Raw genomic sequence first — 27,624 nt, 5'->3', positions numbered from 1 at the left:
GAGATACCCTCAACAAGGATACCCGATGAGGTTTTAATTCACTGGTCATCCTAGGAGCTTGGATCCTTCGGAAAATGAGGAATGATATAGTGTTTAATGGTGCCTCGCTGAGGATGATCAGGCCCTTCTCCTGGTACAGAATGAGGCCGGTCTCTGGATGCTGACACGCAATGGCGAATCGAGCATCCAAAGGAAGAGGGGTTTATCTCCATTCTCTTCTTCTTCTTTCTCCCATCTTCTTCTTCATTCTTTATTCCAAAAAATAGAGGGCGGCTCAGGAGGGTATCCATTTATCTTGGAAATGTATGGGGGCTTGATCCCCACTAGCCCCCTTAGATCCGCCCATGCTGGCAGGCGCCAAATGCTTATCTGATCTGGTCGTTGCTCGAGCTGGTGGTTAGCAGCGTGGGGGGTAGTCTGGCCGACTCTTGTTTGATACGGGCGCGAATGTAATCTGAACCCAAGGTGTGGGGGGGGGTGTTTGTATGGCTATTTTAGCATTTCTACTTCTTTCTTAATGCAATGATACGCAGCTCTCCTGCGTATTCGAGAAAAAAATGGTTAAGTTGGATCGTGAAGAGGTAATAGGATCATGATCCATTACAACTTGCAGCCTCGACAAAACTCTAAGACCAATTGGAAATAATAAAGTTACATAGGCCCGCCATACCGTATGTTTGTTGGATATCCCATATGGGCCGTAAGACCAGCATAATATGGGCATGCCACACAGGCCCATTAACGGGCGTTATTGGTGGTAACATGCGTTAATGGCAGTCCAGCGGTCGCAGAAGGTACTAGGGGCTGGCCCACGGTCACACTTCCCAAGCAGAAAATGTATAGGAGAAGGATGTGAAGTATAATAAGTTCGTAACTTTTAAATGAGACGTTGAAATAATTGTTCCAGTTAGAACAGTTTTATTGTGTATGTGGAACAATTGTTCCAATTGCAAAGTAAAATTGTTCTATATCTTAAAAAAACGTTCTAAAAATTTCATTCAGTATTATCAAGTCTGGTCTTGTTTGAAAGCTCCATCTATAAAAATTCCAGTGGTGAAATCGAAATTTGATTTAGATACCTGGTTTGGAAGATATAGGTGTTTTTATTTTGGATCCTTGTTTGCACGCACCAATACATGCAACACAACTCCGTGCATGTGCATCAGGTCCTCCACCGCTGCATGCACGAGCAAGCGCTCCCCGTTGGACCTCCGCATGCACGGATCAGGCGTCTGGGCCGCTGCATGCACGCGTCAGGCTTTGCGCTGGGCCTTACGTGACAGATCGACGGTGACACGCGACCTATAATCTTGGCGCCCATTAACTTGCATATGTTTCCGTCCCTGTCTACATTCTACTAACGGAGTAATAACGGTGCGTGATAGGTCTCCGTGTCAAAAAAAAAAAAGGTGATAGGGCCATTCTGGGAAAAAAACAGTGCTCAGAGACTTGAATCCTGCGTCGGAGGCTCATGGTTCAAACGTGTTTGGTTTCCCTCCTCACAACAAAACATTTTCATCGTTTCAGTTAGGTTTCACAAGTTGCACTGATGCACAAGATTACCGATGTGACCGCTCGCCTAATCCGTATTGCCTGTCGCTTTCGTTCAACCAGCAGGTCCCTTGTCAACAGCATCCCTGCCACCGTGTGCTCCGACAAAAATATGCTTCTGAATTTTCCGAAGTACTAAACTAATAAGAGAAACAGTCGCTGTGTTAACCACCGGAGAAGCGTTTGTTAACTCAGCTTTCCGGCACACCACCAACCCAATCAATCATCAGCATACTCCATCTCAGCTCAAGAAAAACCGCTGCTTCACGTGGCACTCAGGCAGCGCGCCGGCGTACGCAATCACGCGGCATAAAGAATCCTCCACCCGAGCCGAGTTCTTCCGAGTTCAGACAAGTCCATCCGATCCGACGCCGCCCTCCACTTCCGGTCCGGCGCAGCGCAATGCAACTCGCGATGTCACCGGACAGCCTCCTCTTCTTCTGCTCCGTCGCGGCGTCGGCGGCCGCCGCCTTCGCCCTCGTCTCGTTGTACAAGCACCTCGCGCACCGGCGGGCCCAGCCCTCCGCGGGCGACGGCCTCGCCATGTCGGCGGGCTCGGCGGCGGCTGGAGCTGGAGGCGATGGCTCGGAGGAGGAGATGCTGCCGCTGAGCGCCGCGGCGGCGGGGCTCCCGGCTTTCATGTACAGCCGGCTGGTCAGGCACAGCGGCAAGGGCGCGGGCTGGACGGAGTGCGCGGTCTGCCTCGGCGCCATCCAGGTCGGCGCCATGGTGAAGCTGCTGCCGGCCTGCGGCCATGTCTACCACCGCGACTGCATCGACCTGTGGCTGTCGTCGCGCTCCACGTGCCCGCTCTGCCGGCGCAGGGTCGGCGACGCCGCCGCCGCGCCCGGCCAGGAGCCAAGCCGGCAGCTCGCTCAACCTTCACCAGCGTAGACCGTCTTCAGTTCTTCAAACCTGCAACAGATGTTTCTACTAGGATCCTCCCCACAACCGCACCCCCACCCCACCTCCTTTGAGCTTTATGAGCAAGATGCGTACATGCTGTAGCCTTTACTTGGACATATTGTGGATAATGGTACGCTCAAGCAAATGTGCATACAGGATTTTCACTGCAAATTCGAGCATGTTGACATCTCAATTGGTCAGGATTCACGAATTGTTTTCAGAGCAGAAGAAGCTTCCCAGTGTCAGCATGTAGACTGTTGACACGGTGAAAGACAAGACACCAGGTCAGAGAAATCACCAACCATACTATGATGAATGCCAGGATTAACACAACAGGCCAAAGCAAAACTGAGGGAACTATATGAAACAACCAAGGAGGTGCGGAGATTCTTTTTTATCTTCCATATTCCACAGCCTCCCAAACCAAGCAGCAGCCATAAAGAGAATGAATTGCATTCCAGAAGCTTCATAGTTCATCGTACTTGCAGACAAGGGTTTAAGAAAACTCGTCACAAATGTGTGACAAACAAAAGAATTATAGATAAAGAGATATGCAATAGCCACGACCAGGAGTTGGATTTCCACGAAGAATTATAGCTTAATTCTGTACTGCTGGAACCGTAGGTGGTTGTTCCCGTGAAGCTGCCATTTTTTGGGGAAGTGCTGCAGTGTACAAGCAAAAGGGCAATGGTTTTAGCATGAAAGTCTTGCAAATAATTATTGACATGAATTCGATATGAATTATTAACATGAAAGTCTCGCAAAAAATAACAGGTTTAACAAAAAGGTAACTCAGATACAAATTAGTAACATGAAAGTCTCGCAAAAAATTATTAACATGAAAAAGATCACTTTAGCAGCCCCAATTTCTACAGGCTGCAAGTGGGCAGAGTAGAGAAGTTCAAAATGCTAGTGATGTATATCCAATAATAAACTACCAAGAAAAAATTTTCTTCTTCCTTGCAACAAATAATGCTTCAGTGAAATATACATCATTTGAAAGAAATCAACACTAACTAGTGTAGATGGCCAAAGATAGTTGTAGAACAACAATCCATGGAACTCATACGCTGGAATGAGATTTATAATAAGGCTTTTAACCAGGGAACTCATATGCTGAAATGAGATTTATAATAAGACTTTTAACCTGGGAACTAATATGCAGAAATTAGATCTATATTGTGAATAACATAACCCCCCCCCCCCACCCCACCCACACTCCCAAAACCCTAATTTCCCAACCTCCCTAATGGAGCAGTGGCGCTGTTGGAGTCAAGAAGCAAAGGAATGTACTTTGGCCTACGTGTAGAGAACTATAGACTAGGTGGTTTGGGCTGCTTGCTGGGATGACAAGATCATGGTGAATAATACTGGAAGTGTCCAGACAATTAAAACAATGAACGATTTTACTAGATTCACCATGAAAAAGTATTTTTCAAATATTTAATTACCTTACTTTGAAATGTTGTATTTTTATAGGAATTGCTGGTCAAAATTTCACCTTTTAGTTCGTATCAATGTCCTAGTCTATTTTGAATCAGAGGGATATTTGGTTGTGTGATTTTGTCATGTAAATGTTCAGCACTCCATTTGTTTATCAGGTTGGTAGGAACAGTGATTGCTTGGTTTACAAATGAAATGCACCATCAGTCTGGCAACTTGTATTAATGTTGCCAAGTTTTAAATTCTCGAACAATTGGATCAGATTTGTCAAACACAGGTGACTGGTTGGTCCCCCTCAAATGATTCAGTGGTCAGTAGGGGCGGGCCCAGTATTGATGCATGGGTATTCAGCTGAATACCTAAAATTTTTGGCAAAAAAATTTATATACATAGTATATAACATGTATATGTATTAAAATAGAAAATAACATCACAAAACAGGCTTCCCAATCTTATATTGCCTCTTGGGCTCAAATAGCTCACTTCTCAATCTCATTTTGGTATTTAATTATGTGCTATAATTTATACTTTATGCTGTCAAAAAAAATCACCCTTTGTAAATTTTGAATACCCAAACCCCAAATCCTGGGCCCACCCCTGGTGGTCAGAAGAAAATTTTCAGTTTCACGATGAAAATTTGTTCACAGATACAACAAATTGGCCAGAAAACCTCCACCCTAATGAATAACACATCAGATTAATCCGCCAAGATCTTAAGTTAAGACCGGAAAATTCCACACCCAAATTAATTGGCCACTAAACTATTATCCCACTCTAAAGGTACATGTTGCAGTTTGCAATTACTGAGGCAGTGCATATCTACTACTACTTCCTCAAATACTGGGTACTAGAAATTGCAATAGAAGCCGTGCTAGGGTAAGATCACTGCTGCTGGTAGGACAGTGCGGCAACTTGTACAGGTGTGTAGCAATTTAGCATTAACCCTACTGCTTGGTAAGCACATGATATATGAATCCCTAGTTAGCTCCTAGAGGAATGGATCCATATATAATTTTATGGACCTACCCATTACCGATTGGCAAAACTGTAACTTTCAGAGATTGATCTAACCAGTTTTCTGTCTACAGTGTAGCAGCTATCTACGAAAACAATTAAGGCCCTGTTTCTTTCAACTTTAGGCTTGTGGGTTCACAATCACAAGCTCAAACAAATAAGCAGCTTCTCCCCCTGCATTGTAACAATCCGCAGGCCTCAACCATAACCAAATAGCAGTTGTGACCTTTGAGGCACATATTTTCATTAAGGTTTGCTCCCTGTTTCTTTTCCTTTTTCTTTTTTCCTTTCCTTTCCTTTTCTTATTTTTCTTTTCTTTGTTTTTTTCTTGAGCATCAAAAGTTTGGAGTTTTTACATTAGCATGTTGTGCATTACTAAGACTGAGAACCAAGAATCACCTAAACAAGTTATAGATAAAAAAGTCACAAACTTGATAAATGTAATTTGGGATTTCAAAATAGAAAAGTAGTATTATTTTCATTGGGGAAATCCCACTTTTCAACCTTGAACTATTGCCTCGGTCAATTTTAAAATAGTATTATTTTCATTGGGAAAATCCTACTTTTCAACCTTGAACTATTGCCTTGGTCAATTTTAAAAATAACTTCAAAATTGCTCATCAACCCTAGGCTGATTTTCTTGATGGTTTTTTTAAGCACAGCAGCAGCATGATCTGTAGTATTTCAACAACATATAATCTAATAGCATCCTAATCAACACACGCATATAAAAAATGGCAAAGGAAAAAAAGCATAAAACTGCCCTAGGGGCTAGGGTTGAAAACAGCTTGTGATAAATGATGGTTTAGAAGCTGAGAGTTGAAATAAGATTGTGCCCATTGCTCAAGTTTGAAAAGCGAATATTTTGCTTTCATCACACTTGTGCATTTGCTAACATTTGATGGTCCTTCAGATGCATTCACAATCATAAATTGAGGGGTATGTTTTCCACTAGAGATACATTTATCCCATCATGAACATTATCATACAAGATGGCTGTGGCAGCCTGGCAGGTTAATGATTATTTGAACTTCATGTTGTTACATGGTTCATCTTAGGCTCATCGCTATCGTGTAGCAATTTCAAGGTCTACTGTTGCATGAGAAGGTTTTTTTTTTATAACAAGAGGAGAAGGTTGGTGATGTGCTGTGGATACATAGCCCCTACTATCATTTTATTTTTATGTTGTAGTCATGTTTGTACCAGATCAAAAGATTCCACGCTTTAAAGGATACTCTACAGTAGTGTATATACACGCGGATTACTAACCTGGAAGGAAACACGCAGCTCCCATAACCTGCAAACCAAGCGGTAGCACCGACACCACAACAGTCAGTTGCACATTTCCGTAGAAAGAGCAGAATCCAACAATAAAGAATAGAACAGCACTAAAAAAAGATTCAAATCCGAGGATGCTGCGTCGGCGAGATTCCGGGCGCTTACTGGGGTTCAGCGCGGTGAGCGCGGCGGCGCCGGAGAAGTCGCAGGCGGCGGGGCTGGCGGCGCCGCCGGCGCGGAGGAAGTAGTCGTTGAAGGCGTAGGAGGCGTGGCGCTGGAGGTCGGGCGGGTCGTAGCAGGCGCCGCCCTGCTGGATGGCGGCGCAGTCGGCGCGGCCGCCATCTGCGCTGCACGCCCAGTCGATGGCGCTCTGCAGCGCGCCGTCCTCGGCGTTGTTCTTGGCCACGCACCACAGCTGGCCCCCGCCGCTCACCCCGACCGCCGCCCCCGCGGCGGACGCGCGCGGGGCGAGCAGGAGGATGGGGGTGAGGAGCAGGAGGCGGAGCGGGGAGGGCGCCAGCATTGGGTGCGCCAGGGCGGCGGCGATTCGGGGAGAATCGGAGGAGGATTCAAATGCTAACCGTTGCGGGAGGGGAGACGGAGACCGACAGCCAGGTCGGGAGGTGAGCTTGTGAGGTGAGGTGGTGTGTTGAGTCTGTCAGTGTGGACTGATGTCGTGGTGGTCTGGAAGGTGCAAGAGCGCGTCTTTGGTGCGGCTCTTTTCGCTTCGTCGCCGGCTTTCCAGTGGGCACCGGAGCCGGGAATGCGCTGTGATTCTTTCTTTAAAACTTTTTTTTCTATGTGCTTTTTCCTCTTTTGAGGGATAGCATGAACAGGCTATTTTCTTTTTTAAGGACAAGGATACTGACGCTACATGTAAGCAAGAAGAGAACTTTGTGAAAGGTTGTAAGGTCATGTTAGCATTAATTAATTTAATTAAAATAATATAAAACATGGGTGTGTATCTTGCATAACTCATCCGTTCATGCGCTATGTAGCATGAACCCTACCTATGTTTGGCTCTTAGCAGTCGCGAAAGTATTTCTCTCGTATCTTCCTTATAGCTTCTTTGTTCTCCTTTTCTCCTTACAAAACTAGTCTATTATCATATTATTTTACTAACTTATAAGTTTTTCATTTTTTTAGTCTTGCGACCATCACACAAGATTATTTTATAAGAATTATCTGTCTTAATTACATGGTGCACTTTTTCAGTAAAATAATTTAACGTTATATAGCTTGGCCATGACATAACTTCGTAAAATCGATAAACTTTTAGTTGCAACTTTCTTTAAATTTGTTTAAGTCAAATTAAAATTAAATTAGACGGTGGAATCATGATGGCCACAAGTCAATGACGAGATTCATTCCCTGTATTAATTTGGTCTACTCTAAAAATAAATATATGAAATATTATTAAGCTTCATGTTTGATATAGCTTCAGCTTTTTCTGAAGCAGCTTCTCTGGTAAAGCTGAAACTGTTTTTAAAATCGTTCGGCGAAACGTGGGTCTGCGGAAGAAGCTACGATTTCCGACTAGTATAGTCTAAAAATAGTTTTACCAGATACTTTACAGATGAAACTGCTGGAAAAATACGTTTTAGCAAAGTGGATTCACCCGCTTTCCTTTAGCTGAAGAATTTCCTGCACCAACAGTGCGGGCCTTGCCAGCAGATTCATAGTTTTGCTTTGCGTTAGCATTTGGAGGGAGAGTATTGGTTTTCAACTCCTTATTTTGATGCCATACTACTTGGATCACCTTTTATATGGCATTTTGTACAACTTTTAGCACCAATGCCACTAATTTCCAATACAACTTTTTCCTAGCATATAGTAAAATAACACAGAAATGTTGCAACAAATAAATCAGACCACAGTCTTTTCCAAGCAGCCAGCAGAATAACAAAGGAATGTGGGTTGCCAGTACAAGAGATAAATCAGACCAGATCAACTAAATAAATTCAACAGCATTGGATTCACCCATCAGAATAAAATTGAAAGGATCATGTCTTACTGTCTTAGATGACCTTTGATTTTTTGTATGTTCGTGTCTTGCACTGTCTTACACTGGAATCACCGGTTTATTTCTATTTTCTTAACATTTGGAATAATACATCGATTGCTTGTGAATGAAAAAATAGTTGATTGCGATCCTCACATTAGTGATGGCTGAAAAGGCGGTGTGGGATAATGCCACTTTGAAGCACTTCATTGATATTTGCAAGGAGGAGCTTATTCTTGGGAATAGACCAAATCGTTGTTTCACTAGAACTGGTTGGAAGAACCTTGAGGATAAACTTTTTGCAAGAACCGGGTTCAAACCAGTGAGGTCACAATTGAAGAATAAATTGGACAACATGAAAAAAGATTACACCGTGTTCATGGAACTAAAAAATGCTGCCACTAGGCTTGGATGGGATGATGCGAATCAAACTGTTGAGTGTTCTAGCACGTGGTGGGATGAACATCTTGCGGTGAGTTAAGTTTTCTTTTTTGAAGGGAATTCTATTTGCCTTTGTTATGTTTCGTTCCTAACCTTGCTAAATTTATTTTACAGCGATGCAACAACCCAGAGAGAGGTGTCAAGTGTGTCCATGTCAAGTTTCGAAAGCGGGGGCCGAAGTACCTGGATGATTTACATCTGTTGTTTGAGAAGGTGCATGTCACCGGTGCTTCCGCATCATGTCCGGGAGATATTTCTTCAAGTGACTCGAGTGATGAGGAACCAGTGGAGATTACTCCCATTGAGAAACCAAAACTAGCAGGAAAGAAGCGCAAACAATTGTCTAGTCCGATTGAAGAGAAGGAGGAGAAGAGTCCATTTTTCCGGATGTACAAGAACACATGCATGAGGATTGAAAGTGCAGCTGATAAAATTGGGTCAAGTCTTGAAACATCATCGGTTCCTCCGCAATCCAGCCGTGTTCCAACTATTGCAGAAGCTATGAGAATGGTGAAGGATTGTGGGATTCAAGAAAAAACTGCTTTGATGCACACATCTCACTTATTACTCATGAAGCCTGAGTTTAGAGAGTTTTTTGGTGCGCTTGAAACAAACGAAGGAAGGTTTGATTCGATTCAGAGGGAGCACGAGATAAAGAAGGCCACATAGATCAATTTTTCTTGTGTTTCAACCATGTATTTGCTAACGTTCTCGTATGTTTGAACAATTATCTTGTATGTTGGAACCAGTGTTATTTTTTATGTTGGAATCAGTTTTGTTATGTATGTTGGAACCATTTTTGTTATGTATCTTGGAACTATTTTTATCTTGCATTTTTTGAATAATTTACTTTGTTTATGTAGATGGATGCGAATATGGAAGAGCTGGCTAGAAAAGGGCAGCAGTCTCTTCTTTCACTAAATGAGTTATCTCAACATGCTGCGCTTCTTGGAAATCTGGCTGATCTTTACAATGAGCGATATGCTAATAAAGCTGAATATAGAGCAAAAGAAGATCCGGAATTTGGTTATGATTGGGTCATGAAATGCTTCAAGCGTTCAAGATACTTTTACAAGATGTTTCGGATGAGTACAGAGGTTTTTATGGCTCTTCATGATTTATTGGTGTCTTCATATGGTTTGAAATCCTCTAGAAATGTTACATCAATAGAATCATTAGCAATGTTCTTATGGATTGTTGGACGGCTTCTGTCATTTTCCCAAGCTGAAAACCGTTTTGTCCGGTCAACATGGACAGTTCATATGGAATTTAATTAGCAAAACACAATATCACACCGAAGGATCCAACATTTAGCAATGAACATGAGAAGTTGAAAGAACCTCGTTCCTGGCCTCATTTCAAGGGTGCTATTGGTGCAATAGATGGATCACATATTCCGGTTATTGTTCTGGTTGATGAGGTAATTAACTACACTTGTCGTCATGGATATACATCACAAAATGTACTTGCCACATGTGACTTTGATACGAGGTTCACATTTGTGGTTGCTGGATGGGCGGGTTCCACACATGATACACGGATCCTTAACCATGCATTGGCAAACTTTCCTTCATTTCCTATACCTCCTAAAGGTAAATTGTCCCTTATACACTTTGATCATCATTTTTTACAATGCTAACTTATTTTTCATTTTCAGATAAATACTATCTTGTTGACTCCGGTTATCCAAATCGAACTGAATACCTTGCACCTTTTAAGGGGACTACGTACCATATACCAGAATTTCGTCATCGTCGTGGACGTCCACCGCAAGGAAAGCATGAGTTATTCAACTTTTTGCACTCCTCTCTCCGCAATGTCATCGAGCGAGCATTTGGAGTTCTCAAGCAAAAATGGCGCATATTGAAAGCTATGCCGAGTTTCTCAGCTGACCGGCAGAAAGAGATCATTATAGTGTGTTTTGTGCTACACAATTTTATTCGTGATAGTCAGTTGCGTGATAAGGAGTTTGAGAGGTGTGACGCAGATGAGGAGTATATGCCAGGAGCATTAAATGTTGAGGAACAAACTCAAGATGATGGTCGTGAGATAGAGGGAGAGAATGAAGTTATTATGAACACAATTCGTGATAGGATAGCTGATTCGATACAAAATGTAAGGGGAACATGATATTGCTATGTAGCTGACAACTCTTTTAAAATTAACAATGCACTTATTTATATATGTAATATAATTTCGTGAAAAATATATCGCCAATGCAAAGTTTACATCATTGCGCTCATTTTACATATAAACAACATATCAGGGTCTTAGGGGCATTACGGATATTTTACATCAATTCACAGTTCCACAGCAGGTTCAACCAAACGGCATTCAGCTTTCTCACAGCAGATTTCTCACAGCAGCTTTTCCACAGCAGTTTTTTTACAGTTCACAGCTGAATAAGCTGAATAAGTTGGCTCCCTGTCCACCGTATTTGGGCCGTTTCCAGTCTTCGATGAAACTGTGCCAAAGGGGCTCTAAGCGTTGGCTCCCTGTCCACCGTATTTGGGCCGTTTCCAGTCTTCGATGGACCGAGCGCGAGGCCCAATCAAAAAGGGCCATCAGCCCATTCCCATATGGGATCATAGTCTAAAGAAAGCCCATACATGGGATCGTCGTCTGGGCTCTAGGGCTCCTGAGGTCGCACGCCGGAAGCACGTGAGCGGCGAACCCTCTCGAGTCGAGAGGCGGCGACGCGAGGGTTTCACTTGAACCCCACAAAAACTGAAACAAACCCTCGAAAGCTCGGAAGATCCCGCGGCGCAGCACCCTCCTCTCCTCTCTCCTCTCCACTCCCCACTCGTCGCCGCCGTCGCGAGACCGCCATGGCGCTGCACGCCCCCGTCCTCGTGATGAGTATGTGCCTCCCTCCTCCTCCTACTACTACGCCGCGCCGCCATTTTTGTGCCCGTTTTTTCGATTGCGAGATGATGTTTCCTTGCTCCTCCTAGGTTTTAGTCTAGGCTCTTTTGCTTGGGTTGTTCGTGTCGAAACCCGCTTGATCTCGCTGTTGGGATCCGCGATTCGGTTTGTTGGCTCGGGTTTTAGGGTTCTGTTGGGCTGATCTGATCTCTCCCGTTTGGGTTTGCGCGAATTTGGTCTGATCTCTTCTATGGTTTGATTTGAGCAGAGGACTCGATGAAGCGAGAGTCGGGCGCGAAGGTACACCAGGCCAACATCCAGGCTGCCAAGGTGAGGGCTTCTACGATTTCTTTCACCCGCTCTGTTTTGGCGGTAGTTTGGCACTGTGGCAGTCAATTTCTGCGTACAGTGCAGGATGCGGCACTAGTTTGATTAGTTTTCTGTGCAAGCAGTTCATTTTTGTTGTTGGTTGCATAGTACCATAGCCCTGCTCATGTTATTTGGGAAAGAAAAAACCTTGTTTAGAGGATTTCCCACATGTTGTACTAGTTGTTTTGGTGTGACATGTTAGTAGTTGATTTGCAGGCTGTGGCAGACATCATACGCACTACACTAGGTCCCAGATCCATGTTGAAGATGCTTCTCGATGCTGCCGGAGGTGTGCTAATAACTCAAATCTAGTCTATGCATTGCATTATTTATCAGTTGATATTTCGATTCGGCCACAAAGTTCATATGAACTGTTATATTAAGGAGATTTGTGGGCACTGGGTAATACGGCAATAAATTTTCTGCTGGATTGTTCTTGCTTCATACCAATTACGTGGTGCCAGTCCTTTTCCTGTACCCCTTGGCTGTTAAGCTCAGATTCTATTATGGAATCTCTGCTATCCCACAAATAGTTGAACCTTTACGCATATTATAACCTCCAGCAGTGATATCTTTAACCTGCTCCCATGAACCTTTTGTTTGTCTCTGCAATGAAATTGTTTAGTTGCTGGTCGGTTATGTATGCCATTTTGTTCTCCTAGAGGTAATTCTAGCGATACTCTTCCCAATTCTTTTGTTAAAATAGTTTTTCCTATGCCAGCGATGATAGTTTTCCTACAGATAACTTACATTCCTTTTTCTGAATATTTTTGGCATATTGATTAAAAACAACACAACTTGATGTGTGCTCGGCATCCATACTTTGTGGGAACATGCATATGTGCCTGTGAACTATTTAAGCAAATAAGTTATGGGTTTTTTTATTCCTGTAAAATATTTGTCTATACAGTAGTGACTTTTGATAATAGTAATATGTGATGCTGTGGTGGAATGATGTCTTTAACTGTTTCAGTTGTCATTGTACAGTAGATAAAACTACATTAATTTGGCTATTAGTAAATTATGCCATATTTGATATACTCTAGTGCTTTTTCTTTTTGTCTTGACAGTGTTGTCTTGGTTATTTGTGCTTTGCAGGTATTGTGGTTACTAATGATGGGAATGCTATATTGAGGGAAATAGACATTGCACATCCTGCAGCTAAGGTATACCATATTCAGCGATCACTATATTTTTGTTCCATGGATCAACTCATGCTGCCACTCTAATTATGTTCCCTGTTATTGTGCAGTCTATGATTGAACTAAGCCGTACACAGGATGAGGAAGTGGGCGATGGCACAACCTCTGTGATTGTTCTAGGTATATGTTTTATCTGACATTTTTTGGCAGTTTTGCTTTGATAGTTATGATGGTTTGCTATATTATCATTCACTTGCATTAAATTTCTCAATGCTAGCTGGTGAGATGCTCCATGTTGCTCAAGCATTCATTGACAAGAACTATCATCCAACCGTTATTTGCCGAGGTAAGATTCATTAGTTTTCAGGGCCTGTTTACTGGAGTAAAACTTATTTTCTCTCTCTTTGATTTCTTATCTGTTCTGACACTTACATTGTTCCAAATTTCAGCATACACCAAAGCGCTTGATGATGCTATATCTGTTCTTGACAAGATTGCAATGTCTGTTGATGTGAATGATCGTAAGTTTACATGGATCTTATTGTTTCTTCCAATGTTCAAAAAGGTGGTTCTAGGCAGCCGCCTAGGCGCGACTAAGCGCTAGGTGAGGGGGTTCCGCCTGGCCTAGGGGGTAGGTGGTCCCCTAGGTGGCCTGTGGTGGAGGTAGAGGCAGGGATGGGCGCTGCGGAGGAGGAGGCAGGGGATGGGCGCTGGCTGCAAAGGAGGCAGGGGATGAGCGCCGGCAGAGGAGGAGGAAGCAGGGGACGGGTGGCGGCCGAGGTACGGGCGGTGGCGGTGGCGGAGGTAGGGGCGGGTGCGGCGGAGGAGGAGGCAGGGGCAGAAGCGGAGGAGGAGGAACGGCGGCCTGCGCAGCGGAGGCAGCGGCGCGGGCGGGTGGCCTGGGCAGAGGAGGCGGTGGGTGGAGGCATAGGTGGGGAGGAATCGAATGGATAAGGTGGGAGCTAGGTCTAGGTGGGGGTTGAGATCCGGGTTGGGCTGGTTTGATGGGCTCTCTATTCAACTTTAGGCCCACTGATCTCCAGTTTTTCTTTTCTTTTAGAGATATAATTGATGTGTATTGCAATGTACAACACCGCCTAGCAAACCGCCTTGGAATGCCTAGGCTCGCCTAGGCTCTAGGCGATGGGTCAGTGCCTAGAAACCGCCTAGCGCCTTTTTGAACATTGGTTTCTTCCGAGTCCCAAAACCCTGCAAACATTATGTTTTGTGCTTCCCAGGGACATGAGCTCTCTCCTCTTTCATGATCTTTTGATATATAACATAATATATTGATGTCAGTGTGATGTACATTATGTAGGCACGGCAATGCTAGGTCTTGTGAAGAGCTCCATCGGTACAAAATTCACTGGTCAGTTTGGCGACCTTATTGCTGTAAGTATTTTCTGTTTGAAACTTTTAACAACCAGCTGTCCCCACCTTGTTTCTTTTACTATGTTCAGTTGATGGATTTTCTGTCATCTTATGTTGCTTTGCTCAGGACCTTGCTATCGATGCTACTACAACAGCAGGCGCTGACCTAGGTCAGGGTATGCGGGAAGTTGATATCAAGAAGTATATTAAAGTAGAAAAGGTTCCTGGTGGTCAGTTAGAGGATTCTACGGTCCTCAAAGGAGTTATGATCAATAAGGATGTTGTGGCTCCTGGCAAAATGAGAAGGAAGATAGTTAACCCACGTATAATCCTGCTGGACAGCCCTATTGAGTATAAGAAGGGAGAAAATCAGACCAATGCTGAGTTGATGAAGGAAGAAGATTGGTAAGAGGTTCCTACATGCAACTTTTACTGCCATGTATTCATGATATGCTGAATCACATCAGTCCTTTTGAACTTCAATGGATGCAATAGTCTTATGTTAGTTTAGTAAAATATTAATATGGATTTGGCAAATTACTATTTTCAGGCAGGTTCTGCTAGAGATGGAGGAAGAGTACATAAAGAACCTCTGTGCCCAAATTCTAAAATTTAAGCCTGATTTGGTCATCACAGAGAAAGGGCTCAGTGATCTCGCTATTCATTATTTGAGCAAGGCTGGTGTTAGTGCAATTCGTAGACTTCGAAAAACTGACAACAACAGAATTGCTAAGGCTTGTGGAGCAGTTATAGTGAACAGGCCTGAGGAGCTCCAAGAATCTGATGTGGGCACAGGAGCTGGCCTCTTCGAGGTCAAGAAGATAGGTGATGAATTCTTTGCCTTCATCGTTGATTGTAAAGATCCTAAGGCTTGCACTGTTCTGTTGAGGGGAGCAAGCAAGGATGTCTTGAATGAAGTTGAGAGAAACCTGCAGGTATTTCCTCATTCGCCCTTTTCCATCTGCTTACTTCTATTAGTTGGGAGATACTTAATCTATATTATGACCTCAGTCATCAACTCCCTGCAAAGTTCAATTTTAGCATTTTGTTTCCTTTATAGACTCTAGGATCATTTTGATCGTCTAAGCATCCTAAGAAATATATGTAGGATCATTTTGATCATATATGAGCAACCTAGAAATTTAATTATATTAGATTGCTCTTGTTTAGTACACTTATGTTCTAATGCCCCTTATTAACTCATTTTGCTGCATATTTTTGGATGACATAATTACATAGAAATCAACTATGTAAAAGACGGTGCTAAAATTATTTTTCATTTCCCAAACATGAAGTTCATGTGAAGGCCAACAAGTTCAAGGTTATGTAGTTGTCCTCTAAGATGCTATTTTTAATGCAGGATGCTATGTCTGTTGCGAGGAACATTTTGAAAAACCCAAAACTCCTACCTGGAGGCGGTGCTACTGAATTGACTGTATCGGCAACACTGAAGCAAAAGAGTTCTTCAGTTGAAGGTGTTGAAAAGGTATTGTTTTTGTTAATGTTAGTTGCCTCTGTTGTAACCCATTATATAAGATTCTTAATACCATAGTTTGTATTTGCATAAATTTCTGAGTGGGTCACCGCACAGGTGAAGCTCTTTTTTTCTACCAACTAGGTTTGAATATCTGATCTTTTTGTTTTTATTTGTTTCTATCAGTGGCCCTATGAAGCTGCTGCTTTGGCATTTGAAGCAATTCCAAGAACATTGGCCCAAAATTGTGGTTTGAATGTTATTAGGACAATGACTCAACTCCAGGGAAAGGTGATTATCCCTAATCTCATATAAATTGAGGGTTAACTTAGTCTTATAGTGGATTTAAGCTCTAAGCGATTAGTCCTCCAAAACAATCTTTGCATCGTTTAGTTTGCTGTAATGTAATTATATTATAGATGGATTTGATTTACGGCACCAATGGCTTTTTGTTGCTTCAGCATGCTAATGGAGAAAATGCTTGGGTTGGTCTTGATGGAAGAAGTGGAGACATTGTTGATATGAAAGAGCGAAAGGTACATCTCTCCCTTCATCTGCATACATGCCAACTTGCCCCCAATGTTTCTGTTCTTGTCTAAGCACCAGTGTTCTATTTTTAGATCTGGGACTCCTACAGTGTCAAAGCGCAGACGTTCAAGACAGCTATTGAGGCTGCTTGCATGCTTTTGAGAATCGATGACATTGTCAGCGGTATCAAGAAGAAGCAGGCTCCTGGAGCCTCAGCTCCCAAGCAGCCCCAGATCGAAACGGAAGGTGATGCGGACAACGAGCAGATGATCCCAGAGTAGATGTAGCGAACCCACACTGGCGAAGTTATTTACTTAGGCCAGAGTAGCACGTTGAGCCGAATTCATTGTTTCAGTGTTTGTTGGTGGCTGGGCCTGGCTTGAAAATGTACCTGATTTCTTATGGTTGAGTGGTTCGAGGGTTTTGGGATCCAAGGTTTTGAAGTGTGGCTGCTGTTCATCTTGTTTTGGACTTAATGCTGAACGACTATCAGCAGTCAGACTAGTAGTTTTTGTGGATAACTGTTTGTTGTATGACACATGCTATGTGTTTGGTAATGCTATCGTTTCCCATGCTTGTAACTGTGCTCATTACAAGTTCGGATGACTGTACGATTATGGGCCATGTTGCGAGAAACGATTTTTTCAGCCGGGTGCTGGAGTGCACTCGCCTAATCGTAGATTAGGATGAGTTAGGGGTACTCAAGGAATGCTCGATCCAGAGGTGCATGAACATGAGTAGTATATACGGATTTAGAACATGAGTAGTATATACGGATTTAGAGTGGTTTAGGCTGTCGGAGCATAATACCCTACGTCTACTGTGTGATGATGTATTGTTTGTTAGTTTGGGAGAGGAACTTCTAGCCCTACGTGAGTATGAACTTTTGTGTCTGTGTGTCTTCTCTTTTGTGTGAGAACCTTGCTTTCTAACGTGTGCGCGCTCTCCCTCCCGACAGGTGAACCCGGCGATATTAAATAATGTACACGTTGGAGCCTTAAATGTCTCAGATCCGGAGATCTTTCTCGTTAGCCTTCGTGTGTATCCTCCGTCTGGACATAGTTTTGTGCCGTTTTGTTAGCATAGGGTCTGCTGCCGCTAACATGCGTAGAGGAAGTCGTGTTGTCGATGTAGAGTCAGCTCTCGCTGATAGGTGAAGGGGCTATACTGACCTACCGTGCTGTAGCCTTTGCGCACTGGAGCAGCGCACGTGTGCCCTTCCTGCAACAGGTCATAATAACACTTCGCCCACGCGGGCGGCGCTGTGATGTGACGCGCCGCCTCGGTAACTGGCGGGCTTACCGTGATGTCACCCATACCCGCCCAACGTGTCAGAGAGCAGCCCATGCTCTGTCTTGGATGCGCGCACCCCAACCACCCACATTTAATGCGGTAGTTGGGCTGGCTTCTCGCAGAAGGCTGGAATCCACCGGACACGTGACGGTGCTAGTTTAGCGGCCGTTTCCTCAGGGGCACGTGGCGGCACCGGACCTCCTCCCTGGTGGGGTGGGAGGTCCGGGCCCCCTTGGCTGGCCCAGACGCTCAGGCCCCTGGGGGTCCGGCTTCCACACGTGGGGGGCCGAAGACCATCCCGCGGTGGTTCGGATCCGTGGTAGCTGTTTCTGGACACTTCGTCCTTGCGGGCACGTGGAGGCACCGAACCTGCTAATACGTGGGGGAGATCTGGAGACCGTACCCCCAGTTGTCAGGCCCGGGCCTTACGCCCTGTCGTCCAGAAGCTTAGTGCGAGGTTACGGATAACCTCGCACCCCTCGGGCTGGATACACTAGTAGGAGGTATCCCTATCTGTATGTACCGACAGAAGTCATGGTACAGTAGAAACAGTGGTCAACTGGGTAGTTTCTGGTCAAAGTCTGTTGATTTAAGTTCTAAGTGCAGTGATTTAATTTATGTGGTGCTATGGAAAGCCCTTAACAGATTTGAAGATCCTCTGCAATTGAAGTTGTTTTGGGGTGACTGCTTGGTCGGCTATTTTTAAATTCTAACCAAACAAGCGCTAAAATTTATAGTTTTGCCCACATTTTGGCATAGCAAATTTTGGTAGCGATCAAGCATGCTTAAGTGCACTAAAATATTGATGATAAGAGGTTTGAGAATACTCTCTATTCTAAAATATAGTTTATTTTAGCTTTTCTAGATTCATAAGATTTACCATGCATCTATATATAATATATGTTTAGATGCATATTAAATTCTATATAAATTTAGAAAAATCAGAATGAATCCGTACATAATGTACTCAGGTTACTGATATAATCGGGTTTCAGGAGATTCTGCCTCCCGATTCTGTTCTGATCCTAGCTCTGAGTTCGGATCCCTTGTCCGCCGCCGCCCCAATCGCACGTCTCCAACCAAATGTCAGAAAACCTCCACTAATTACTCGAAATGTCAGAAGGCACCTTTACTTTTATTTCGATTGATTCCAACAATTGATTCAAGAGCGCTCTTGATTGAATGCATCCATAATCCCCACCTATAATAAAGATGGAATCTTTGATTTCATTTCGTATGATTCCATCATATTTCTTTTTGATATTGTATGATTCCATCCTAAACCGAAGTGGGATTGACTTGAACTGAAAAAAAGACAAAAACTTTCACCAAAGCCCCTCACTTTCCTCGACTCTTCCATCTACCCCCACTACGAAACTGGAACGGCGAAACCCAAACCCACGCGAAGAACCCAAGCAAGCGCCCCCACGCCACCGCGATCCCCCTCCCCGAATTCCCCACCCCGCCATGCCCGACTCCGCCGATCCCCTCACCTCGCCGGATCCGGACATGCCGCCGCGGAAGCCCCTCGCCGGCGGCGGCGGCAAGCTCAAGAAGCCCCTCACCGAGAAGCAGCGCGCCGCCGCGGAGCAGCGCCTGGCCCACCTCCGCGCCCATCTCCTCCTCCGCCCCCTCGACTCCCCCGCCGCCGGGGCCCCGGCCCTCCCCCCGCCCCACGAGGCGGCACTCCGCGCGCTCGGCCTCCTCGGCTTCGCCCGCCTCGACCTGCACTCCGACGCCCCGCGGCCCGACCTCGTCGCCTCGCTCGTCGCCTTCTACGACCCGGTCTGCAAGCGCAGCTTCGTCCGCGGCGTCCGCGTCGCCGTCTCCCGGCACGACCTCGCCCGCGCTCTCTCCCTCCCGCCGAAGCCCGCCTCCGCGGCGGCGGCGCCGCCCGATGTGGACCCTGCCGCGGTGGCGCCCGCGGTCATGCAGCTCCTGCAGGATTATGTCCTGCTTCCGTTCCAGGGCGACGACATGTGTATACTACCGCAGGAGGTCGCCGCCGCGGAGCAGGCTGTCAGGGAGGGGTCAGCGCATAGGGTTGACTGGGCGGGCCTGATCTGGGGCCTCGTGGAGAAGGAGTTGCTTGAGCTTCCCAAGAGGGACGATGGGGTTTGCTACTTCGGGCCGCATCTGCAGAGGCTCATCTGGGCGCAGAAGCCGAACCTGTTTGAGCCGTTGGACGGTGGGGAGAGAGGGGAGGCTGTTCCAGAGGCGTCTGTGGATGTGGAGATGGACGAGGAGGATGGGGATGCTGATATCGATGTGAAAGCCAAGAGCTTGGTGGAGCTGGAGGTGGTAGATGCAGATGCAGATGCGGATATGGATGCGGGGGGCAAGAGCTTGGAGGAGTCAGTATCGGGGAATGCTGATGTGAGGAGTGGGGGCTTGGACGAGTTGGAGCCGGGGGATGCTGTTACAAGGAACAATGTCTTGGAGAAGATGGGTTTGGGCGATGCAGATGCCAAGAACAATATAGAGGAATTGGAGGTGGTTGATGAAGATGCAAGGAGCAAAAGCTTGGATAAATCTGAGGCTGTTGATGAGGATGTTAGAAGCAAGAGCGTAGATGAACCAGAGGCGGTGGATGAGGATGTGAGGAGCAAGAGCTTAGATGAATTGGAGGATGCGGATGAGGGTGTTAAGGATAAGAGCTTGGATGAATCTGGGACGTTGGATGGGCACGCAAACAGCACAAACCTGGACGGATTGTGTTTGGAGTTTGGGGCAGTTGAAGCAGTGCTGGCTGAGGCGATGCCTGACGTCAAAGAGGATGCAGGGAATGCAGAACCAGCAGGGGCTGATGATGTGGCAGTGGCTGCAGAAGAGGACAGCGAAGAGCCCTTGGTGGATGCCGGAGTTGTGACACAGGAGGAAGTGGTGGCTGTAGCAGAGGAGGTGGGAGATGATGAGGGTGAGGATGAAGAGAATGATGCAATGGGGTTGAGCTTGGGTTTTAACTCTACAAACGGTTATGATAGTATGGATGTGGAAGAGGAAACACATGTTGAAAATCTGGATGAGGGTGTCAGTGACAATGAAGAGGCGGAGGAGTCAGAGGATGATGCATATGAGGAGGATAATGGTGGAGAGGACATGAATTGGAGAATTGGGGATGACAACGGGGATGAGGGAATGACACACTCCTTGCAGCGCTGTAATACATTTGGGGGCATGGAGTTTGAGAATTTGAATAAAGGGGAGGCCGAGATGAGGGATGAGTTGGGGTTTGACGATTTCTCTGCAAGGGGATCTTTGGAAAGGATGACATCATCAAACCTCCTCCAAGCTATGAACTCAATTCCCTCATCGTACAACATAACAGATAATGTGCATGGCCTATCTGGAGAATTCTTGTCTATGGGGGCTGATGCACATAAGAGTGGAGTGGACCTGGAACCAGGGAGCTCATATTTATTTGGGAATAATGGCAAGAGGCACATTGGTGATATTGATGGGTACAATGGCAATATGCAGGCACAAGAGCAGTTTCCTCAGTGCAATCAGCAAAAGAGGATGCGCCATAGCAACAGTAGCAGCATATCACCCGCATCAGGCTTTTTCAATGCAAACTTTTCAGTACCTATACAGAACTTGATGGTTGAGGCAAGCAGACTCTATGAGCAGAAGGAGCAAGAACTTCAAAGTTTGCAGTTTGAGAAACAACATTGGTCTGACATGCTGCAGCAGAAAGAAGCACTTATCCAATCCCTAAACTCAGCTCGGTTTGAGCAACAGAATAAGTATCAAGCGGAGCTTAGACGCTTCGAGCATGATCTGAATGTTATGGCCCAGTTGGTCACTTCCTACAAAAAAGCTTTGAAACACACCCGGGCTTCTTTTGATGAATACAGGAAGAAATTCCCTTGCAACAAGCCTCTTTATGGCGATGTTACTGGTGGTGGCGGTCTTGTTCTTAGTGTGAAGGAGTTGGAGAGGATTCGGTTTGAGGAGGAGCAACGGAAACTTGCTGCGGCAAATGAAGTGATTGACAAATTCCAGCATGAATGGTTCTTAAAGCTTGATGAGTGGAGCCTTTCTGTCAACTCACTGTGGAGCAGAATGGAAGGATTGTACAAGGAGATTGATCTTCTCAAGGAAAGCAGAAGAGCAAGATTTGCTACCCCAGCTACAGAGGAATGAGTTTCCTGACGGTCAGAGGTATGTGGATTAGCATACAAAAGCAGTCTATTGTAATATGAAGAAATAAAATGGTCTGGAGAATGCCATTTTTCTGTATGATTCGGATGTGCTTGTTTACCTTTTTTTTTTGCATAGAGTATGACACATTGCAGTTGGATCAGTAGAATGCTTTTGAGACATTAACCACTGTTTTTTACCATTTCTTTTAATGAATTAAGTGATGAAAAAACTAGGACAGATAAAGATAATAAAATGCTTTACAGTATACTTCTTGCCTTGGTATTCACACTTCCCATTTAACTGCTACATCCTGGAATCACTGGAGGCATGTTATATCTCCTTTTGTTTTGGATTGCTAGTAACCATCTTTGGTAAATATTGTATGAGTTTGTCTTAATATGTGTTAAGCTATCATATTTTACCAGTATCCTTGATACGCTTCAGTAAAGCACATGTCATGTTAGTTGGGTTCATGCCAGGAATATAGCTATAGCCTGGATATTCTAGTAAGTTAACAGAATCTGCAGTCTTGCTATAAGGTTATCATAGCTTCCAATGCCATAAGGTTGGGATTGGGAAGGAAATGGTTAGACATGGGTTTACACCAGGCTTGGGCTAGGTTTATGACAAATCTATTTGCATCACTTTCACCTGGTAGTCTGGATATATATGCTCATATTGTTTGTCTAAAATGACATACTACCTCCACCTCAACATATAGCAACTTTTAGATTTGGTCAAAGTCAAACATTTTCATCTTTGACCATTAATATCTTCAAAAATAATTAATTTTAAATAGAAAAGGTTACATGTTATGATAGTTGGTTTCATTTTGAACAACTAATATCATTTTTATGTTGTCAATCGTTATGATTTTTTTACTATCCACAGTAAAATTTTAAAATGTTTTGACTTGGAAAAACCTAAAAATAGCTATATTTTGGGACAGAGGGAGTATTATATATGGGGTGTAATATAAAAATATTCTACTCCATGTGGAATTTCGGCCTTACAGCTGTTGAATTACTTATGTCCAATTTTATGTCAGTAAGCTAGTGTTAGTTTAAATTACAGTGCATGATGTCAGCACCCCATGAATATTTCAAAGACAGGTAATGATAGTTTCAATATGAGCTATGGCTTCTGAATTTGATGTCAGTAAGCCAGTGTTAGGTTATTTACTTGTAGATAAAATTAATAAATTAGAATGCATGATTGGCTAGTTTTTCCTGTTGAATTCAAGATTGAGATTGTTTGGGACCATAGTATGGGAATAACTTGTCCCCGAAATAACAGCTGGTTATTTAGCAGAAAAGGAGAAAAATTCACAAAGAGCTGCTCGGGAAGTTTCTAGATGATATTGTTGAGTGATGTTTTTAGTTTCAAAGTAACTGTAGTTTGATAAGGATCTTTTGTGTTCATTGATAAATTTCTGTAGCTGTCAAAACTACATTTTAATACTTAGTCCCCAAATTCAAATTTGGAACATGCACGCTGCAGGCACATACATAATTACTGGTTCCATGCCTTAACACTGTATGAGTGTACACCTTTGTTATGTAAAAACTGTACCATTATACTAGGGGTGAAAATGGGACGGGAAAATCCCGTACTGACCGACACCGTTTTCCAGATTTCCCGACCGTTTCCATTTTAGCCGGGAAAATTCCGAAATGTGGTCGGAAACGGTAACAATGTCACAGGAACAGGAACGGAATCAGTAGCCAACATTTCCCGACCGTTTCCTCGGATCCCGTTTTTCTCTCGGGAATTCCTGGATTTTCCCAAGGTGTTCCCGTTTAGCAAATAGCAAACTGATGTAATTCTTTCCCAACCCTCGTTCTGCTTTATAGCTCACCAGCACATGTATGATTGATAGGATAGACGAGGTGGGACTACTGGCCAACTGGATGCTTGCGCCGCTGCACGCGTGCATGCACGCGGCCCACGGCCTGCTAGCTGCTAGCGTCCAAGCAAGCTGTGCTTGTCTTGCCTGCCTGTCAGCATGTGCATGGTGGCCCACAAATCCGCCGGAGTAGCCATAGTCATTTCTTTTTCGGGTCCCTTTTACAGTCTCTGTTTTCTTCATATTTTCTGGCAATTAAAAAGATAATATTCTATATTGTACTAATCTATGAGTATACGCTAAGTGAAATGTCATGTCATGTGAAGCTGTACTCATGTCTGAAATATATACCAAAGCAAATGCCATGTATGATTAGTTTTGTTCTCTATGGATCGGTGAATTAATCTTCCTGATTTGAACTATCGATTCCCGACCATTATTGACATATTTCCGATCGGATTGTTTCGTTTTCGCCATCCCGTATATCCGATTTCGTTTTCCTGACCGTCATTCCCGTTGCCGTTACCATTTCCGAGTAAAAAAAATATGGTAACAAAAATGGTTAGAGAGTTTTTCCGACTGTTCCCGACTGCTTTCACCCCTACATTACACTAGCTGTCTTCAAATGTACTTGGACAAGATAATGATTTTAGTTATTACTGACTCATTTGAAATTAGTCGTAAAACTTTAATCTCGAAGACAAAATACAAAGGGTTTTTTTTATGTTTAGGAGTAAAGGATAGTCATTGAATGAGCAGGCCTAATTTTCTGGGACTTGGTTTCTGGCTTGTTCTTGCAGTACCAATCTGTCAGATATGGCCTGTTTTTTAAAACCAGCTGGGGGCCTCAAAAGTTAGGGAGGATTACGTAGGAGTGTTCCCTTTTTAGTTTGCAGCTATCTGTGGAAGTATATCATAGCATACAACTTAGTGTTTGTATACTTTTTTAATCTTTTTGTGTTTTGGAAGTTTTCTTTTGCCAGAATTGGAATCCAACGGTAAGCATGAACTGTATCTGTATAGAACCCAGAATTTTGTATTCACTGCTTTTCTATTCCCTTTGTGCTCCAGTTTGGTGTAATATGTGGAGGTTTAACAAAACAAGCATGAGATCACTGATTTTAATGTTGACTTCTTATCTTGTCTTGTCTTTGGTGTTGTATCAGAATTTATGCTTTCTGGTTCTTGTTCTTTTTTGTTGGATAGCATTTTGCATGAGCTGAAAATCTCCCATTGTTTTTATCAGGTTCAGCTGTGAAGATGGTCCCAGCTACTGCCTTACCCTTCTGCTGAATGTTTTGATGTCAACGAGAACACGTCAGCAGTTGTGGCTACCTGGTGGTACATACTGTAGTAAAGATAAATCATTTCGCATGTAACTTGGATGTATCCTCATATGGGGACGTTTTGATGATTAGTGCTTCACTTAGATGCATTTAGGGTTTCTTAATCTATATCAAAATGTGCATTCATATCCTCTGTTTTCATTTTGAATTCCAGATTGTGCATTAACGGTGTAATATAGGCTTTCGGATGCGAAGAGTGCTGGTTCGTGGAAGCACAGCAACTTCAGCTTGACTGCGGGTAGTATTAAGCCCTGCATTTCTGTGGGCAGATACTGTTTGGTGCCACATTTGGCTCCAGCCGCTGAAGTCCGCCAAAATACTTCCACATATCCTAGCAAAAACCATGGGAAATTCTATGCCTTGGTAATGCTTACATTTATAGACTTACGGTGCTGCATTAAGCTGAACAATTCTATTTTGAGGGCACATTACACTGAACAATTCAGAGGTGTCCAGTTTCATGGACCTGAACCATGTATAGAGTAGGCCTTGAGAAAAGGAATACAAGACGTTTTCCTAGTTTCAGGAAGTCAGCCGCAAGCATTTGCATTTTTTGGAGATTTTTTTTATCCTAGTTTCAAGACCTGAACCATGTTGGAAAAGAGCAGTGCTGTTGCTGCAGAAGCTGAGTAACATTCTTGCATGATGAACTTTGAGAACCAGATGGATAAGGTGTCTGCATAGAGGTTTATTTGTACCATGAAGAGCCAATCAATTCATAGCTTACATTTTTTTTTTTGCTTTGTTTTCTGGATTTTGGTGTCTTCTGTCAGACATAATATTTCGCAGCAGGGGCAGCTAGAACATAGCACAAGCTTCGTTGAAAAGAAAGAAGAAACAGCAAAGGAAACTCGCCATGGATGCAGTTGGCTCAGTTGCCACTTCATTTGGAGATCAATTGGATCTTCTTGGACACTAACTGATAGAATTGCATATCAGATCGAGAATGGGATTCAAAGTTGCTTCTGCCACAGGTATGGACCTGAGTTTCGTCCAAAACAGATGCTCCAAATCTCATCATCTGATAACTGACGTTAGAGTCATGTGCGTGTTAGGTTCGTCATGTGCTCATCTCCTTGGGAGGAGATGACAGCTCGAGCCAAAGTTTATTGAAAGTACCGAGTCCTCACACATACACGCCTCTTGTCTATCTCAAGATGGACTGCTCTTGTGGCAGGCGTAGTAGGCCTTGCCTAACGTTCCAAATAACCTAGCCAAACGTCTCTTCAGCCAGGAACAGGATATTGGAATCTCTCGGACTGGCCATACAGCTGCTCTACTCTTGTTCCGTGCGAACAAGCAAAAGCTTTGCATGTCAAGGTCTTAGAAGATGATGCAAGAAGCACACAAGTTTCCTTACACGACATGGGCACTAAGCGTGACAAGAGCAGGATTAAGAGAAAAGAAAGCCTAAACAGGTGGCTGTACAGAATGACCAAAACCTGAACTGAATGACAGAAACAGAAGTAGCATAGAGCTTCAACAGGTAGCTGTACAGCACCAAAACCTGAACTGAATGACAGAAACAGAAGTAGCATAGAGCTTAAACAGGTAGCTGACCAAAACCTGAACTGAATGACAGAAACAGAAGTAACATAAAGCCTAAACAGGTAGCTGTACGAATGACCAAAATCGGAACTGAATGACAGAAACAGAAGTAACATGAAGGGGCAACCTAATTGAAATGAAGGGATCAACACGGAAATAACGAAGGTAACATCCATCTGTTAATGCAAGAATTAGGAAATTATAGTTGGTTAGGGGATGGAGAAGAAGCAGGATAAAGATTTGGATAAAGGTTTCAGTAGATTGACAAAGTTCAACTGAGAGATCATGCATTCAGAGTTTCAGATTCAAAATCAAAGACTTGAGCAGACTTTTTCCATCCTCTGTGTTTGATCAAACAGACATTATGGGATCAAAACAATTTAATCAAACACTTGATTGATAAAGAAGATCCTTACGTTGTGCAAGTATCAAGTAGTTTTACGACGTCACTAGTGTTACCGTCAGCTCCTTCCTTGGCCTCCTCGGGATTACTCAATTCCGTTGATGTGGAGGCAAGTTCTGTTTATATTTTGTTTGGGGAAGATTTGTTCATATTTTCATCCATGTTAGTCTCTTATTCCGTGCAGTCCATGTACGTATATCTGCGTAAAAACGCCTTCTTGTGAAGCTTCCTACTCAGCTCTGTTTGATATGAGCTCGCCATGGCCATTTCTTGATACAACTCGTCGGCTACGCACCTGCACGGCCCTACCATTTTTCATCTTATTTTTGTTGCTCATGCCAAGGTATAATTCTGGGAACACGCCTGATGTTTCTGACATGACTTGGGGCCTGTTTATAAAGGTATATCTGGTGTTTCGTTCACACATGAGTTAGTTCATAAGGACTTGATCCTCTGTTCTTGAGATTCATGCCATGCTAATTAATATAAACTTTTACAGTTCGAATTCGTACCATGTGAACTTGTGGTACCGTGTGGTCGTGCAACCTTGGACAAATTGGTCACAAGCTAGGCAAGATTTCACAAGAACTGCTGGGGTGTTGATAAAATTTGATACCCTAAGTTAAATGTCAAATACTCCCTCCGTTTTTTCTTGTCA

At 43.9% G+C, this 27,624-nt stretch overlaps 4 protein-coding genes and 1 pseudogene across 7 annotated transcripts; 4 read left to right on the top strand and 1 right to left on the bottom strand.

The window, feature by feature from the left end:
• Positions 1 to 1,582: 1,582 nt before the first annotated feature.
• On the top strand, positions 1,583 to 2,815 carry LOC112889820 (RING-H2 finger protein ATL39-like). The gene is made up of 2 exons (XM_025956593.1): positions 1,583 to 2,587; positions 2,679 to 2,815. The coding sequence occupies exon 1, from the start codon at positions 1,954 to 1,956 to the stop codon at positions 2,443 to 2,445; it is 492 nt and encodes a 163-aa protein (XP_025812378.1). The 5' UTR covers positions 1,583 to 1,953; the 3' UTR covers positions 2,446 to 2,587; positions 2,679 to 2,815.
• Positions 2,816 to 2,887: 72 nt separating this feature from the next.
• Positions 2,888 to 6,860, bottom strand: LOC112889819 (PLASMODESMATA CALLOSE-BINDING PROTEIN 5-like). Its single transcript, XM_025956592.1, has 3 exons — positions 6,358 to 6,860; positions 6,184 to 6,211; positions 2,888 to 3,120 (listed from the first exon to the last, which is right to left on the bottom strand). The coding sequence occupies exons 1-3, from the start codon at positions 6,713 to 6,715 to the stop codon at positions 2,967 to 2,969; spliced, it is 540 nt and encodes a 179-aa protein (XP_025812377.1). The 5' UTR covers positions 6,716 to 6,860; the 3' UTR covers positions 2,888 to 2,966.
• Positions 6,861 to 8,284: 1,424 nt separating this feature from the next.
• Positions 8,285 to 9,044, top strand: LOC112888649 (annotated as a pseudogene).
• Positions 9,045 to 11,310: 2,266 nt separating this feature from the next.
• On the top strand, positions 11,311 to 16,965 carry LOC112889778 (T-complex protein 1 subunit gamma). Its single transcript, XM_025956547.1, has 14 exons — positions 11,311 to 11,494; positions 11,769 to 11,830; positions 12,086 to 12,158; positions 12,968 to 13,035; positions 13,122 to 13,191; positions 13,289 to 13,357; positions 13,461 to 13,532; positions 14,330 to 14,403; positions 14,510 to 14,787; positions 14,933 to 15,317; positions 15,743 to 15,868; positions 16,043 to 16,147; positions 16,318 to 16,392; positions 16,477 to 16,965. The coding sequence occupies exons 1-14, from the start codon at positions 11,464 to 11,466 to the stop codon at positions 16,663 to 16,665; spliced, it is 1,677 nt and encodes a 558-aa protein (XP_025812332.1). The 5' UTR covers positions 11,311 to 11,463; the 3' UTR covers positions 16,666 to 16,965.
• Positions 16,966 to 19,042: 2,077 nt separating this feature from the next.
• On the top strand, positions 19,043 to 27,624 carry LOC112889011. 4 transcript variants are annotated; one of them, XR_003227987.1, is made up of 6 exons: positions 19,043 to 21,841; positions 24,916 to 25,010; positions 25,195 to 25,253; positions 25,789 to 25,989; positions 26,071 to 27,367; positions 27,466 to 27,624. XR_003227987.1 is itself a non-coding variant. In XM_025955467.1 (2 exons), the coding sequence occupies exon 1, from the start codon at positions 19,145 to 19,147 to the stop codon at positions 21,821 to 21,823; it is 2,679 nt and encodes an 892-aa protein (XP_025811252.1). In that variant the 5' UTR covers positions 19,044 to 19,144; the 3' UTR covers positions 21,824 to 21,841; positions 24,916 to 25,227. The 4 variants fall into 4 exon arrangements, 1 of the variants encoding a protein (XP_025811252.1); XR_003227988.1 differs by lacking the exon at positions 25,195 to 25,253; XR_003227986.1 differs by lacking the exons at positions 25,789 to 25,989; positions 26,071 to 27,367; positions 27,466 to 27,624 and having other exon boundaries at positions 25,170 to 25,673.

Source organism: Panicum hallii, chromosome 4 (assembly GCF_002211085.1).
Source record: "Panicum hallii strain FIL2 chromosome 4, PHallii_v3.1, whole genome shotgun sequence".
In the NCBI taxonomy this organism is placed as follows: Eukaryota; Viridiplantae; Streptophyta; class Magnoliopsida; order Poales; family Poaceae; genus Panicum; species Panicum hallii.
This window is presented reverse-complemented; position numbering and strand designations above follow the sequence as displayed.